Source organism: Oncorhynchus mykiss, chromosome 2 (assembly GCF_057628025.1).
Source record: "Oncorhynchus mykiss isolate SJ-2025 chromosome 2, ASM5762802v1, whole genome shotgun sequence".
NCBI lineage: Eukaryota > Metazoa > Chordata > Actinopteri > Salmoniformes > Salmonidae > Oncorhynchus > Oncorhynchus mykiss.
The window spans coordinates 75242031-75258381 of record NC_143023.1 but is presented as its reverse complement, the minus strand read 5'-3'; the positions used below and the strand labels follow the sequence as shown (position 1 = coordinate 75258381).

The 16351-nt window shown below is 43.7% G+C and overlaps 2 protein-coding genes across 6 annotated transcripts in view; one reads left to right on the top strand and one right to left on the bottom strand.

Moving 5' to 3' along the window:
- The window catches only part of LOC110496093 (metabotropic glutamate receptor 3), a 918426-nt gene that overhangs the window by 166057 nt on the left and 736018 nt on the right, over positions 1 to 16351 (top strand). The window lies entirely within an intron of this gene.
- The window catches only part of LOC110501950 (voltage-dependent calcium channel subunit alpha-2/delta-1), a 106361-nt gene that overhangs the window by 2308 nt on the left and 87702 nt on the right, over positions 1 to 16351 (bottom strand). For 3 of the 5 annotated variants that reach the window (XM_090207690.1, XM_036955525.2, XM_036955529.2), the window contains exons 23-38: positions 15649 to 15709; positions 15341 to 15435; positions 14641 to 14722; positions 11633 to 11695; positions 10220 to 10323; positions 9310 to 9396; positions 9085 to 9152; positions 8793 to 8831; positions 8636 to 8707; positions 7047 to 7199; positions 5652 to 5704; positions 5509 to 5564; positions 5121 to 5247; positions 3217 to 3329; positions 2071 to 2153; positions 1613 to 1701 (exon numbers count right to left, since the gene is read on the bottom strand). In XM_090207690.1, the coding sequence (XP_090063816.1) occupies positions 1613 to 1701; positions 2071 to 2153; positions 3217 to 3329; positions 5121 to 5247; positions 5509 to 5564; positions 5652 to 5704; positions 7047 to 7199; positions 8636 to 8707; positions 8793 to 8831; positions 9085 to 9152; positions 9310 to 9396; positions 10220 to 10323; positions 11633 to 11695; positions 14641 to 14722; positions 15341 to 15435; positions 15649 to 15709 (1345 nt within the window). The remainder of the gene's footprint in view (positions 1 to 1612; positions 1702 to 2070; positions 2154 to 3216; positions 3330 to 5120; positions 5248 to 5508; positions 5565 to 5651; positions 5705 to 7046; positions 7200 to 8635; positions 8708 to 8792; positions 8832 to 9084; positions 9153 to 9309; positions 9397 to 10219; positions 10324 to 11632; positions 11696 to 14640; positions 14723 to 15340; positions 15436 to 15648; positions 15710 to 16351) is intronic. The other 2 variants (XM_036955534.2, XM_036955538.2) reach the window with 1 other exon arrangement.

Here is a 16351-nt window from a genome sequence, read left to right as displayed (position 1 = left end):
GTGTGTCCTCCTGTTTGATGCCAGTGTTCAGGATATCTGTCAAAATATGTCCCCACGTGTCAGACATACGCAACACCAACACAGGCTCTCCTCAGGGATGTGTTTTGTCCCCACTCCTGTACATCTTGTACACTAATAGTTGTACTAGTTCCCATCCTGACAGACACCTCGTTAAGTTCGCTGATGACACTGCCTTGATCAGCCTGTTGCATGATGACGAGGAACACTATGGCCCGGTCCTAAATGACTTTGTAGAGTGGTGTGAGGAATCACACTTGGTCCTCAATACCAATAAGACCAAAGAGATGTGCGTAGACTTCAGGAAGCGTACAACACCTACCTCTGCAACATCTATCAGAGGTCAGAACATAGAGATTGCAGAGGAATACAAATATCTGAGTGTCCTCTTGGACAATAAGCTTCAGTGGAGTAAATGTACAGACCTGATCTACAAAAAGAGCCAACAGAGACTGTACTTTCTAAAACAAGTTGGGATCATTTAATATACTGTACTATACTGACTCTGTTTTACAAATCTTTCATTGAGAGTATTTTAACTCTTTGAATTGTTTGTTGGTTTGGCAATGTCACTGACAGCCAGAGAAATATGCTGAGAAGGATTATCACCGCAGCAAGCAAGGTACTTGGAGTCAGACAGACAGGCCTGGATGAGATCTTCAAGGTCAGGACCCTCCGTAAGGCTCAAAAAATCATTTTAGACCCAAGTCACCCCCTGTACCTGGACTTTGAACTACTCCCCTCTGGGTGCAGGTATAGGGCATCCCTCAGCAGGAAGAACGCAACTAGACAATCATTTGTGTCAGGTGTGATATCCCTCCTAAATAGCTTGGGCTAATGTTCCTATCGATCTAGAAAGGACAACAGGCTAGTCTCTTTTTATTGGTATGCAACTGTTATGTTTGTGTGTGTGTGTGTGTGTGTGTGTCGTACAGTACAGCACATCGTCAAAGGTAGGAAACCCATCTGTTGTTTCCTCAATGTACTCTAGAGGGAATATAGATTGCAGAGGAACTTCCATCGTTCAGTTGGGGAAGAGGGCTTTGTCCTACATTCACTCTCCGAAGAGGATCTACATCCGCTGTATAATACCTGTACCCTCCATTCCCAGGCCAGCCTAAACATCGCTCCCGGCCTGTGTGTGTGTGTCAGGTCTATTATGGGCAGTACGAAGACTGTGTGTCAGAATAGGCAAGGGAAATACTGTGGGGTATGTTAAATATTTACATGAGTGATGTCAGTATTTTTCAGAGCAGGAAATGATGTCACATTCACAGTAGCAGCCTTCTCACCATCAATCACATTCCATCCACATCAACATGACTTAACAGTACACTATTCACCTGGTGTAGAATTACATGATCAAGTGGTAGATGCCTTTCTTTTGCTCTGGGTTTATCCAAGTGTGTTTATGCATTTGATGGAAGTATTAGAAGCCACGTAGTAATTGATACCACATAGCTAGTAGTGGCTATGTGTCAGGTCTGATTATTGGAAGGGTTCAGGTCAGTTAGTAGTTGATGTGTGTAAGGCCTGACTATCAACAGTGGTGGAGTGACATGTCTCAGTTCAATTTGTATTGAAGGACACTGACCCTGGGCCCAGCATCAACACCTGCAGCAACAGGAGGAGGGGGACGGGACTCAGACCAGAGACACCGCTGATTGGACACAGGGGCTCGTCCTACCATTTCAAACAAGAGCCAATGGAGATGCAAAATGAAGGATGGAAATTGGAAGTAGAAAAAGAGACAAGGAGAAAGAAAACATTTAAAAGATGAGAATGAAGATTTCATGCAAAAACACTAAATGACAGTTACTGTAGTGCCAATTAATGAAAGTCAGTTTAAAGGGTGAGATAATGCAGGATGATATAACTTAATGAAATATGTCAGAAAGATGAGAGAATGAACATGAGAAGACCTGTCATGCAAGCAACCAGTTCATTTGATGGAACAAAAAAGATCCCTGAGAGCAAAATGTAAAACAGATAAACAAATTCATGCAATGAATGAAGAACATTCAAACCAAGAGATAGAGAAAGAGAACTTACGTCTATGTTGTTGTCGAAACACACGTCAGGTCCTTTCCTGTATCTGGGGTTCTGAGCCAGCTCACAGGGGTCTGGACCCTGGGCTGCACACACACACACACTAAGGAAATACTAACATACTCACACCTCCTATTAGTACAATACTCCCACTCTGATCTTAAATACTGACACGTCCTGGTCAAACATACTGTAGATCTCTAACATCTCACACCTTTAACACTCCACCTTACAAACTCAGACATATCACCCTGTCTGTGGCAGAGTATTATCCTTTAACACTCCACCTTACAAACTCAGACATATCACCCTGTCTGTGGCAGAGTATTATCCTTTAACATTCCACCTTACAAACTCAGACATATCACCCTGTCTGTGGCAGAGTATAATCCTTTAACACGCTCCCTTACAAACTCAGACATATCACCCTGTCTGTGGCAGAGTATTATCCTTTAACACTCTCCCTTACAAACTCAGACATATCACCCTGTCTGTGGCAGAGTATTATCATTTAACAACTCCATTCGTCATGATTGAACATGACACTGTGATTGGACAGACTCTCTTGCTAATAAATAGTGTGCAATACAGGGAGTGTGTACATTTTATAGCTTAACTCGCTGTATGTGTGAGTGTGTGTGTGTGTGTGTTTAGTCCTCATTATCAGCATATTGAGTCGTAATAAACTACAGGCCTCTGGTTTGACCCCCCTCTGAACTCTGACGATGACACTTTTACTGTTATACCAGCAGGAAGCTAAATCCCCAGACACATATGTCTCGTACACACACACACGCACACACACACGAACACACGCACACACACAGTGATTCAAAGTGATCCCAACGTGGGCTCCAGATGTTCCATTCAGATACATAGCTCCATATGAATTTAGACTTGACAAAACATGACTCGAGTTTTTCACTCCAGCAGTAATACTAACTAAATGAATGCAACTGTACTACCATCTGTCCTGCTGATGGATGATGTAGTTATATGTGAGGGCACTTCTTATCTACAGCCATGTGGCTTCAATACACAGGCTAATGGTAGCAACATGTAGATAGATACAGTGCTGCTGAGCTTCTGTTACCGTTTGTCAAATGTAGAGGTTTGTATGTGTGTGTGGGCGTACGTGTCAAAGGATACAGGGTTGCTCAGCTTGTCTTAGTGGTCTGGGGTCACAAGACAGACAGGTGGCCTTGGCATCAGTGATCAGAAACACCAGGTTAGTGTGGGGCAGCTTCTCAGCTCGATACATCCTGAAACACACACACACAGTGTTATAGTAAGATACTTAGCATTATACATCATGAAAGGATGAGAGGAGAGGTGAGAGAGAGAGGGGAGAGGAAAGGAAGAGAGGAGATGAGAGGTGAGGGAGAGGAGAGAGGAGAGAGAACACTTCCCTTCCATTGGAATGTTATTTTATTCTTTCAATGGAATTCAGCATTATTCAAAGACAGAAGGAAAAGGCTCCACTAGATTTCAACCCAAAAACAAATGGAAACACTCCCAACAGACTAACAAAGCTTACACACAAAATGCTCTTATCTGCCTCAGATTTTTGCCCTGCTAGTGGAAAGGTCTAGCTAGGCGCAACAACGGCTCAGCAGCGGAGTGGTGGGCCACACAAGCTCACAGAACGGGATCACCGAGTGCTGAAGTGTGTAGCGCCCAAAAATCATCTGTCCTCGGATGTAACACTCACTACCGAGTTCCAAACTGCCTCTGGAAGCAATGGCAGCACAATAACTGTTCGTCAGGAGCTTCATGAAATGGGTTTCCCTGGCCGAGCAGGCACACACAAGCCTAAGATCACCATGCGCAATGCCAAGCATCGGCTGGAGTTGTGTAAAGTTCACCGCCATTGAACTGGAAAAGTGGAAAAGCGTTCTCTGGATTGATGAATCACTCTTCACCATCTGGCAGTCCGATGGATGAATCTGGGTTTGGCGGTTGCAGAAGAACGCTACCTGCCTAAGGAATAATGGTCTGGGGCTGTTTTTCATGGTTCGGGAAAGGCCCCTTAGTCCCAGTGAAGGGAAATCTTTATGATACAGCATACAATGAGATTCTAGGCCAGCCTTTCCTAAAGTATGGGTCGCGACCCAAGGTGGGTTGTGGACCTGCACAGAGCTCCTTTGTGGCAACAGTTTGGTGAAGGCCCTTTCCTGTTTCAGCATGACAATGCCCCCGTGCACAAGAGCGAGGTCCATATAGAAACTTGACTGGCCTACACATATGAATTGGAAAGCAGACTGTGAGCTAGGACTAATCACTCCAACATCAGTGCCCGACCTCACTAATGCTCTTGTGGCTGAATGGAAGCAAGTCCCCGCAACAATGTTCCAACATCTAGTGAAAAGCCTTCCCAGAAGAGTGGAGGCAGTTATAGCAGGAAAGGGGGGGACCAACTCCATAATAATGCCTATGATTTTGGAATGAGATGTTCGACGAGCAGGTGTCCACATACCTTTGGTCATGTGGTGTATATGTGGTTCAGATGAACAAACAGCAATTAATAAATCACACACATACTACAGGGCAGTGGAGCAACCGCCTCCTCTCGTCTGTGGAATAGCTCTTTCTTTATGGTGCTCGTTAAAGTTTACATGTCTTTAGTCATTAATATTGAGGAGAAAAACGTCAGTCGCATGGGGCTCATATACCCACTGCAGTTCTACCACATTCAGCCCTCACACCACATGTGAGTTGCAGCACAAAAACAGGGGAAAAGGTTGGGAGAGCGCTCTCAGCAAACCTTGTTTCCCACTGTGTCCAGCTTCTGACAGATCAATGTAATGTGTCTGATCAGAGCCCAGCCGACAGCAGCTGCCTGGACAGAGCTGGAAAACACAGAGGAAGGCAGGAAACTGACCCCATTCTGCATCTACAATTATCCAGGAAGGAGAATCTCCCTTTTCACACACACACACACGTACGCACACACGTACGCACACACGTACGTACGCACACACACACACACACACACACACACACACACACACACACACACACACACACACACACACACACACACACACACACACCTGGAGCAGTTTCCACAGTCAAGGACTCCCGAGTAGGATCTCTCTTTGTTGTCGAAGAAGTACTGAGTCTGCTCTGTGATACAACTCTCCTTAAACATGTTAGCTGACATGTCATCATCTGAGTCCACTAGAGAGAGAGAGAGAGAGAGAGAGAGAGAGAGAGATACAGAGAAAGAGATAGAGAGAGAGAATCCACTACTGTCACCATACGCAACCCAAACCACAAATCAACAAACAAGCAAACAAAACAGGTCTGTGCTCCTCCACATAACTACTCCAAAGCCCAAGGATATTTACACTATATTAACAGCCCATTTAAGCGGCAATTTACAATTGACTGTTGTATAATCACATAATTACATCCAATATACTGTACCCTAACACTCACCTGCCTCTACGAAGCTGGGAAATATGAGGCCGTAGAAGACTTGCTGCATTATCGACCTGGAGAGACAAACAAACACATTACTGTTGGTCTAAACAGCAGACCATACCTAAACAGTAGTTACAGTAACCAGCCCATTAACTCACCAGGTAGCAGTGGAGGCCCACCAACCTACACTCAGCATGTCTGCTATAGTGGGCTGGAGAGTGAAGAGGAGAGCAGCACTGAGTGCACATTTCACAACATAAGGACAAAATATATGCATACACAGTGCATTCAAAAAGTATTCAGACCCCTTCACTTTTTCCACAATTTGTTACGTTACAGCCTTTTCTAAAAATGATTTTACACACAATACCCCAAAATGACAAAGCGAAAACAGTTGTCAAAGTTTTTTAGGTTTTACAAATAAGAAACAGAAATAGCTTATTTACATAAATATTCAGACCCTTTGCTATGAGACTCGAAATTGAGCTCAGGTGCATCCTGTTTCCATTGATCATCCATGAGATGTTTCTACAACTTGATTGGAGTCCACCTGTGGTAAATTCAATTGATTGGACATGATTTGGAAATATAAGGTCCCATAGCTAACAGTGCATGTCAGAGCAAAAACCAAGCCATACGGTTGAAGAAATTGTCCGTAGAGCTCCGTGACAGGATGGTGTCGAGGCACAGATCTGGGGAAGGGTACCAAAACATGTCTGCAGCATTGAAGGTCCCCAAGAACACAGTGGCCTCCATCATTCTGAAATGGAAGAAGTTTGGAACCACCAAGACTCTTCATAGAGCTGGCCGCACGGCTAAACTGAGCAATCGGGGGAGAAGGGCTTTGGTCTGGGAAGTGACCAAGAACATGATGGTCAATCTGACCGAGCTCCAGAGTTACTCTGTGGAGATGAGAGAGTGGAGCAAAGTACAAAGATATCCTTAATGAAAACCTGCTGCAGAGTACTCAGGACCTCAGACTGGTGCAAAGGTTCACCTTCCAACAGGACAACGACCCTAAGCATTCAGCCATGACAATGCATGAGTGGCTTCGGGACAAGTCTCTGAATGTCCTTGAGTAGCCCAGCCAGAGCCCGGACTTCAACCCAATCGAACATCTCTGGAGAGACCTGAAAATAGCTGTGCAGCGACGCTCCCCATCCAACCTGACAGAGCTTGAGAGGATCTGCAGAGAAGAATGGGGAGAAGGTCCCCAAATACAGGTGTGCCAAGCTTATAGAGTCATACCCAAGAAGACTTGAGGCTGTAATCACTGCCAAAGGTGCTTCAACAAAGTACTGAGTAAAGGGTCTGAATACTTATGTAAATGTGATATTTCCCCCTTTTTTATAGGTTTGTCGTGATGGGGTATTGTGTGTAGATTGATGAGGGGAAAAAACTATTTAATACATAGTTGAATAAGGCTGTAGCGTAAGTGAAGGGGTCTGAATACTTTCTGAATGCACTGTATGTAACAGAAGAGGTAACCAAAGCAAGATAATGCATTTATGCATGTGTGTGTGCTGTGTGTGCTGTGTGTGTGTGTCTCTCACCACATAGACAGATCGTGGCCCTGCAGCAGCCTTGCTGTCTCTTTCAGGATCGCAGACTGACTGGTAGTCGTAGGTCTTGTTGAAGGAGTACAGAGACGTGTTGACCAGACTGATCATCACGACTGGGTCTACCTCCCCAAAGAACTGACCAATCTGTATTCAGGGAACAGAGAGAGCTGCGTTCAACTACCACACCTACACATTTATTCATAAAGAACTGACCTATCGATACACACAGAGAACAAGGTTGTACTCAAGACACCCAACAGAGAACTAGAGGAGCATTCAACAACCAAATACGCAAACTGGATGCCTGCTCTATGCATTAGAAAGCCTTGATCCAAAATGAATGGGGAGGATTGAACTAACTAATCCAATTTAACTCAGTAGAGCCAAAACATGCCTTTCACTTGGATTGAAGCCTGCAGGATTCTCCTAAGGAGTATAGTAGGATATAGTAGGATATATATAGGATATAAGGAGTATAGTAGGATATAGTAGGATATATATAGGATATAAGGAGTATAGTAGGATATAGTAGGATATATATAGGATATAAGGAGTATAGTAGGATATAGTAGGATATATATAGGATATAAGGAGTATAGTAGGATATAGTAGGATATATATAGGATATGAGGAGTATAGTAGGATATAGTAGGATATATATAGGATATAAGGAGTATAGTAGGATATAGTAGGATATATATAGGATATAAGGAGTATAGTAGGATATACAACGCAGATTCAGCATGACTTTAGACCACATGAAATGTATGAAAACATCTGTCCAACTTTGATACAGGGGTGAACAGGGGTGAACTCTCTCTTTAATAGGGGTTAGCATAACAGAGTGGGAACCTCTCCCTTTCTTTCTCTCTCTCTCTGATACTGTTCCAGATACTAACCCTTTACTCTGCTGGAGAAGCAGACTTCTGTACTACAGGAGCTTTTAAACCGACTCTAACAGGACACAATGGGCTCAGAACGATGCCATACCCATGTCATAATCATGTCATTAGGCGTATATATGACCTATTTGAGTGAGTGATGGATTGGAGTCATCCTGGTCAGATGGAGCAGGGATGGAGAGAGGAGCAGGAGAAGAGATCTGGTGGCCAGCCAAACCAATGAAAACCTTTTAGTACTCATTCCAACGGGAGTGTCTTGGCTTTAAGACATTGGATTTATGTCCTACTAACTTCAGGATACTGTAAATGCCATAGAGCCATTTTCATTCAGATCTGTGCTTTAGATACTTGTTTGTTGTCATGCCAAATATGATATGGCATTCGGTATTAATGAGTGTTAGAGAAGCAGAGGACAATACAAGAAAATCATATCTTATCATGATAGTCAGAGGGGTTGGCTAAAAGCACATCCAGATCAGTTCAACAGATTCCATAAGGGCCAGTTTCCTGGAGACAGATTAAAGCTAATCCTCTCCATTGAACATGTTTTAGTCCAGGACAAGGCTTAATCTAGGTCTGGGAAACCGTCCTATAGCCAGACAGAATGTTGAACCTGCTCTGGTAGAGCAAACATACATCTCTCTGACAGAACAAGCTGATTGGTTGATGGAGACTCACCTGAGTAATATACTCATCCTGATTGGACATCAGCAGGAAGCCGCCATCATCCAGGATGACACAGTCAACGTGCTGCAGAGAGAGAGAGAACATCAGTCAGTATAGAACATTATCAACATTTCAAAATATTTGTCATAAGTAAGATAAGCCATAGTACCTTATTATTCTTCAGACAGCCACAGATTTCATCCTTGCACTGCAAACACATCAGAACACACACCGCCATGTATGAAGGGTAACTTGTTGAGCAAACACATCAGAACACACACCACCATGTATGAAGGGTAACTTGTTGAGCAAACACATCAGAACACACACCACCATGTATGAAGGGTAACTTGTTGAGCAAACACATCAGAACACACACCACCATGTATGAAGGGAAACTTGTTGAGCAAACAAAATACAAGTGATAGTTTCTTAACTATGGGGAAAAGTGTTTCTCTTACGTTGGCTTTGATGGTGGCGTTCATGAAGTTGTTCATCCAGGCGGAGACGTTCAGTTTCACCCCCACCACTACAAGACATATTCAGAAATACTTTTTTATAGCCCTTTAGAGAATGATCTATGGATGGTTCATCTCATTCTCCAAGCTGTCAGTTTTACTTCAGAAGTACCCACTGCAACAACTAAGCACCCGGCTAAGGGGATGGGGACAGTATTGTCCACTCACCAGCTGGTTTGAGGTTGACTCCATCTATGTTGAGGTCTACAGCCTTGCTCACCAGAATACCTGACTCATAGCCTGACTCCCTGCTCTCTGCAGCAGAGAGAGAGTGAGGGAGAGCAGAGGGAAGAGTGTCAACACATTCACATACAGTGACACTTGTTTGACAATGACAGTAATTGTGTGAGGCTTGGTAAGAATAATGCCTGATGAATATAATCTTTGTTTGTTTGATCTGATGTAACTGGACAAATGGCCTTAAATTATGTGTGGCTTGGCAGTATGAGTACATACTGCAGTATAGTATGAGTGAAAAACGCAATCTTATACTGAGGGGAGACAAGGATTCTTTAACTCAGAGATCTGGTCTATAGAGTACTGTAATACTACAGGGACATACATAGAGGTGGAGTCAAAAGTAGCAGAGAGAGAGAGAGAGAGCTAAAGAAAGAAGTACATGAAAAAATGGTGAGTGGAGAGAGGAGGAGAGAGGGGAGAGAAAGGGGAGGGATGGAATAGGGGGATGGAGAGAAGAGGGGGACAGATGGAAGAGGGGGATGGAGAGAAGAGGGGGACGGATGGAACAGGGGGATGGAAAGAAGAGGGGGACGGATGGAAGAGGGGGATGGAGAGAAGAGGGGGACGGATGGAAGAGGGGGACGGAGAGAAGAGGGGGACGGATTGAAGAGGGGGGCAGATGGAAGAGGGGGATGGAGAGACAGATGAGAGGAAGCAGAGAGAGGGGGGACTAGAGGGCCTCTCATCTCAGATCTCAGCCAGTAGAGAAAGCCGTTCGTCCCCAGAGAGATGTTTGCTGACAGACCACATTGAGGAGAAGACACCGTTGGGTCCCTGTGTGTGTGTGTGTGTCTCTGTGTGTGTGTGTGTGTGTGTGTGTGTGTGTGTGTTAACCCACTGTTGAAGTATGGAGCGGTGAAAATATAGATGTTGTTATCCAGAGTCCTCTTGTAGAAACTTGAGTCATAGGTCTCAGCATTCTCTGTCCACTCCTCTCCAGCACTGAAACACACACAAACACATGCTCACGCATACATTTTTAAGACACAGATGTCTAAAAGATTTTACTCAGATACAAGGCTACACTTCGATCAAAACAACAGTCACACCCAACACACTGGACGAATGACATGGGATTGGCCCAGAGATAAAGAAAACATATGTATGTTTTTTATGAACGTATTTTGTACATATTTTCTTTACATGCAATAATAAATCAATTCAAGCCAGTCATAAAAAGCTCTATACAAAGTTGTTTTCTAACTGGTGATGTGCAAGTTAAATTGCATGTTAGATATATAAATATAAGATAAACCTTTTTACTAAGATCACCTGCCTAAATTCAGACATGAATAACAACCAATGAATAACAACCATTAACAACCTTTCCTTAGTAAATAAATCACAGAAAAAAAAACTACAATTATAGCTACAAACCTAGCACAAACTGCTGCACTCTAACAATCAACAAGACTGATTCCCATTTGACAGCTAGATGATATACACTGTAATGATAAACATCTTCAGACAGAGAAGAGATAAAGAAAGAGAAAGAGAGAGACAAAGAGAGAGACAAAGATCCAAAGAGAGACAAAGACAGAAAGAGAGAGAGCAACAGAAAGAGAGAGACAATGAGAGAGACAGAAAGAGAGACAGAGAGAGAGCTACAGACAGAAAGAGAGAGACAATGAGAGAGACAGAGAGAAAGACAGAGACAGAAAGAGAGAGAGACAGAGAGAGAGACAGAGAGAAAGACAGAAAGAGAGAGACAGAGAGAAAGACAGAGAGAGACAGAGAGAGAGACAGAGAGAGACAGAGAGAGAGACAGAGAGAAAGAGAGAGACAGAGAGAGAGACAGAGACAGAGAGAGAGACAGAAAGAGAGACAGAAAGAGAGACAGAAAGAGAGACAGAGAGAGAGACAGAGAGAGACAGAGAGAGCGAGACAGAGAGAGAGAGACAGAAAGAGAGACAGAGAGAAGTAGACAGAGAGGAATAGAAAGAGTCCATCTGTACTGAGCACATCACCAGTGTATGTGAACTATGTTCTAGGCTGGACTAATGGGCTGTAGGTGATTTGGGAGAACTGACTCTCCATGAAATGTGAAATGATCCAGCAGAGCAGGTAGGGAAGTAAAACAGTATCATATCCAGGCCAAACCAATATACACTTTAAAATAGCTTTGTGCATTAGCCAACTCCTACCTGTATTAATCCCCTGTCATGGCTTCTTACAATAGGAGTGGGCCACAGCACCTACAGTCTGGGATCGGGCTAATCTAAGTAACTCGGAAGGAGACATCTGAGCATACCTTCTGGGATAGACTCTGGTGATCCCTCCATCAGTGGCTACAAACCTGGCCAGAATCCCACCCCTGGGAACAGAAAGAACACACAGGTATCAATCACAGTTCAATTGATGAGGTAAAGAGGTAAATCGAACTCGACCAAAACAATGGAATTGCCATGGAAACTCGTGGGGGAAATGGCAGTAGGGGGAAAGATCCCGAATCTCCTCATTGCCCCCCAGCAAAATTAGCCTACATTTAGGCTATTGTTAATATAGCGCATTCGAAAAGTATTCAGACCCCTTCACCTTTTCCATATTTTGTTACGTTACAGCCTTATTCTAAAATGGATTGCATTTATTTTTTCCCTCATCAATCTACACAAAATACCCCATAATGACAAAGTGAAAACAGTGTTTTAGAAAATGTTGCAAATCTATAAAAAAAAACGGAAATCTAACATTTATATAAGTAATCAGACCCTTTGCTATGAGACTCAAAATTGAGCTTAGGTTCATCCTGCTTCCATTGATCATCCTTGAGATGTTTCTACAACTTGATTGGAGTCCATATGTGTTAAATTCAATTGATTGAACATGATTTGGAAAGGCACACACCTGTCTATATAAGGTCCCGCAGTTGACAGTGCATGTCAGTGCAAAAACCAAGCCATGAGGTCAAAGGAATTGTCCGTCGAGCTCCAAGACAGGATTGTGTCGTGGCACAGATCTGGGGAAGAGTAACAAAAAATGTATGCAGCATTGAAGGTCCCCAAGAACACAGTGGCCTCCATCATTCTGAAATGGAAGAATTTTGGAACCACCAAGACTCTTCATAGAGCTGGCCGCACGGCTAAACTGAGCAATCGGGGGAGAAGGGCTTTGGTCTGGGAAGTGACCAAGAACATGATGGTCACTCTGACCGAGCTCCAGAGTTACTCTGTGGAGATGAGAGAGCGGAGCAAAGTACAGAGGGATCCTTGATGAAAACCTGCTCCAAAGTACTCAGGACCTCAGACTGGGGCGAAGGTTCACCTTCCAACAGGACAACGACCCTAAGCATACAGCCATGACAACGCATTCTGACAAAGCTCCAGAGTTCCTCTGTGGAGATTGGAGAACCTTCCAGAAGGACAACCATCTCTGCAGCACTCCACCAATCAGGCCTTTATGGTAGAGCGGCCAGACGGAAGCCACTCCTCAGTAAAAGGCACATGACAGTCCGCTTTCAGTTTGCCAAAAGGCACCTAAAGGACTTTGACCATGAGAAACAAGATTCTCTGATCTGATGAAACCAAGATTGAACTCTTTGGCCGGAATGCCGAGCGTTACGTCTGGAGGAAAAATGGCACCATCCCTTCAGTGAAGCATGGTGGTGGCAGCGTCATGCTGTGGGGATGTTTTTCAGCAGCAGGGACTGGGAGACTAGTCAGGATCTAGGGAAAGATGAACAGAGAAAGGTACAGAGAGATCCTTAATGAAAACCTGCTCCATAGTGCTCAGGACCTCAGACTGGGATAAGGGTTCACCTACCAACAGGACAACAACCCTAAGCACACAGCCAAGACAACACAGGAGTGGCTTCGGGACAAGTCTCTGAATGTCCTTGAGTGGCCCAGCCAGAGCCCGTACTTGAACATCTCTGGAGAGACCTGAAAATAGCTGTGCAGCGATACTCATCCATCCAAACTGACAGAGCTTGTGAGGATCTGCAGAGAAGAATGGTAGAAACTCCCCAAATACAGGTGTGCCACGCTTGCAAAGACATACCCAAGAGGACTCGAGTCTGTAATCACTGCCAAAGGTGCTTCAACATAGTGCTGAGTAAATGATCCGAATACCTTTGTAAATGTGATATTTCAGTTTTTATAATTTTCATAAATTTGCAAAAAATTTGAAAATCTGTTTTTATTTTGTCATTCTGGGGTATTGTGTGTAGATTGATGAGGAAAAAAACTGCAATTTAGTCAATTTTTGAATAAGGCTGTAACATAATAAAATGTGGAAAAAGGAAAGGAGTCTGAATACTTTCCGAATGCACTGTATGTGTATTTCACACTATTTTGAGGTAAAATTACTATGATGCTTGTATGGATGCCAACCTCAACACGTTCATGTCATCTGAACCAATCAATTGCATTTACAGTTATAATTGACTGACTACCACCATTGATTTCTGTATGCTAGCTATACTAACGGGAGTTAGCATTTAGCAGTCACTTCTAAACCTGAAAAGGGACAACTTCTAAATGTTATGCAGCGAAAACAGCCAAATATCCAAATAACACTTAAGTAACCACATTGTGGGTTTGTTACAATACATACTGTAAATTATGACGGATATGTTAAAACGGATTTGTTAAAATCAGATTTGTTGAATGTGAGCCAATCTGGTCAAGGGAAGCATCGCCTCATTTACCACATCTATAACAGAGGCTCAGGGACCATCTAGACTAATCACAGAGGCATGAGCTAAATATTCCACTGTCTTTGAAGCCCACCTCGCTCTCCCAGGAGAAATCACTAGTCCATCTGAACAGTGTGTGTCTTGGAGAGCCCTACAAAGAGGCCTACACATCACTGTGTCCAGAACATTTGAAAATAAATTGTTGTATTCCCTGAGAGTCACTTCTCTTTATGTCCTAATTCTTTGAGGTCTTTATTCAGTAAATTGTTCCTGTTTATGTGAGCATGTATGTGTATGGCGTGATGAATGCATGTTGAGGTAATTACTGTGGTGTCTTCAGAACACACCATGTCTTGGCATAGCTGGTCCTGTGTCTTTCTTTGATCATATTTTACTGGTAAAACACAGACAAGACTCTCATAGCAACAGACATTAGCAAATAGCTGCCTGGTGTTTCTCCAATAAGACATCAACAAGATGGGGAGTCAACTAACTGTCTACATGACTCATGTAACTGACTCAATGTGTACATGGAGATGATGCTCTGATGGCGGTCAGTGTGTGTGTGTGTGTGTGTGTGTGTGTGTGTGTGTGTGTGTGTGTGTGTGCGTGTGTGTGGCACTCACAATGACTGCTCCTTCCACAGTTTGACCAGATCAGCAGTCAACCCAGCGTCCAACAGCAGCCTACTGACCAGAGTCACATTACCTAGACAGGAAGACATTGTTACTGAAGTATCTTCCACAGTAAATCCCTTGGTAAACTGCAAGGATGACACATAGGAGTTTAGATGGCTTGAGCTTGCTTAGACAACACAGAGGACATTGCAATCCATTAGCTTAAGAATTTGTTCTTAACTGACTTGCCTAGTTAAATAAAGGTAAAATAAAGTCATAAAATAAAAAAGCTGACACCGAGGACATTGATAGGATCTCCAGTAGCTGATACCCATTAGATGATGACACTATAGAGGTTCTGAGTCACACAGTAGCATGACAACATCAGGTTCTAGAAGCTCAGTCGATCAGGATGATATCAGACTACACTAATCCAATGCCTACCGCATTAGATAAGGTTGATGTCATTCCTGGCCAGACCAGACTAATCAAACGCCTCTCTCGGACCTTCACAGGGCTATGGAACACCATACCCTCCTGACTCCCCCCACTAAACCCTCCCCCTGGGTGGGTATAATAGGTAGAGGAAATCCATCTGTGTGTGTGTGTGTGTGTGTGTGTGTGTGTGTGTGTGTGTGTGTGTGTGTGTGTGTGTGCATGCGTGGGTTGTATCTGCGCCTGCGAGTGTTAAACAGCCACAGTAACTTACATGGCTCTTCCAGTGTGTTCCTGTCTATGAACTGGTTGAAGTCCAGGAGGAACTGGGTGTTGTTGTCGTTGTCTTTCAAGCCTTTGCAGTACTCCCTACAGAAATAGCAGACGCTGTATATTAGATACATTACATCTCAAATTCAACATCCGTACAACATCAAACTCCTTCTATAACTTCTACCTAATTCTACACTGTGCTCCTCAATCCCAGTAACCAGATACTCCTAGTGAGTACACTTCAGGAGTAACAATGGTTCAAAATGGAGGTGGTGGAGGAGATTCAGATGTGCGGCTGTAGCCACTCACCTTGGGGCGATGAAGGTGTATCCCAGCTCATCAAACATCTCCAGCTGCAGAGTGTCCATGGCTGAAGAGAATAGAGAGGCATCTTTAGAACCTTACACACTCTGTAGAGCAGGATTCATGGCCTATACAGCACACCAGACTGATCATTATGGAAATAAAGAACTGAAAGATGAATGAGTGAAACAAGACATGACAGAAAGAGAGAGAGACAATGACTATGGAGACAAACTCCCATTCATCTTTAAGCTTGGTAGTGCCACTAGTCTGTCAGCATGACTTTTCATGGCTGTTAGGCCAGTACACTCTGCTGACTGTCACTGACAGGCCTTATCTAAAACACTGCTGTCCATTAACTCACTGACAGGCCTTATCTAGAACACTGCTGTACATTAACTCACTGACAGGCCGTATCTAGAACACTGCTGTCCATTAACTCACTGACAGGCCTTACTGATGTCCATTAAGTCACTGACAGGCCTTATCTAGAACACTGATGTCCATTAAGTCAATGACAGGCCTTATCTAGAACACTGCTGTCCATTTACTCACTGACAGGCCTCATCTAGAACACTGCTGTCCATTAACTCGTTGTCAGGCCTTATCTAGAACACTGCTGTCCATTAACTCACTGTCAGGCCATATCTAGAACACTGCTGTCCATTAACTCACTGTCAGGACTTACTGATGTCTATAAACTCACTGA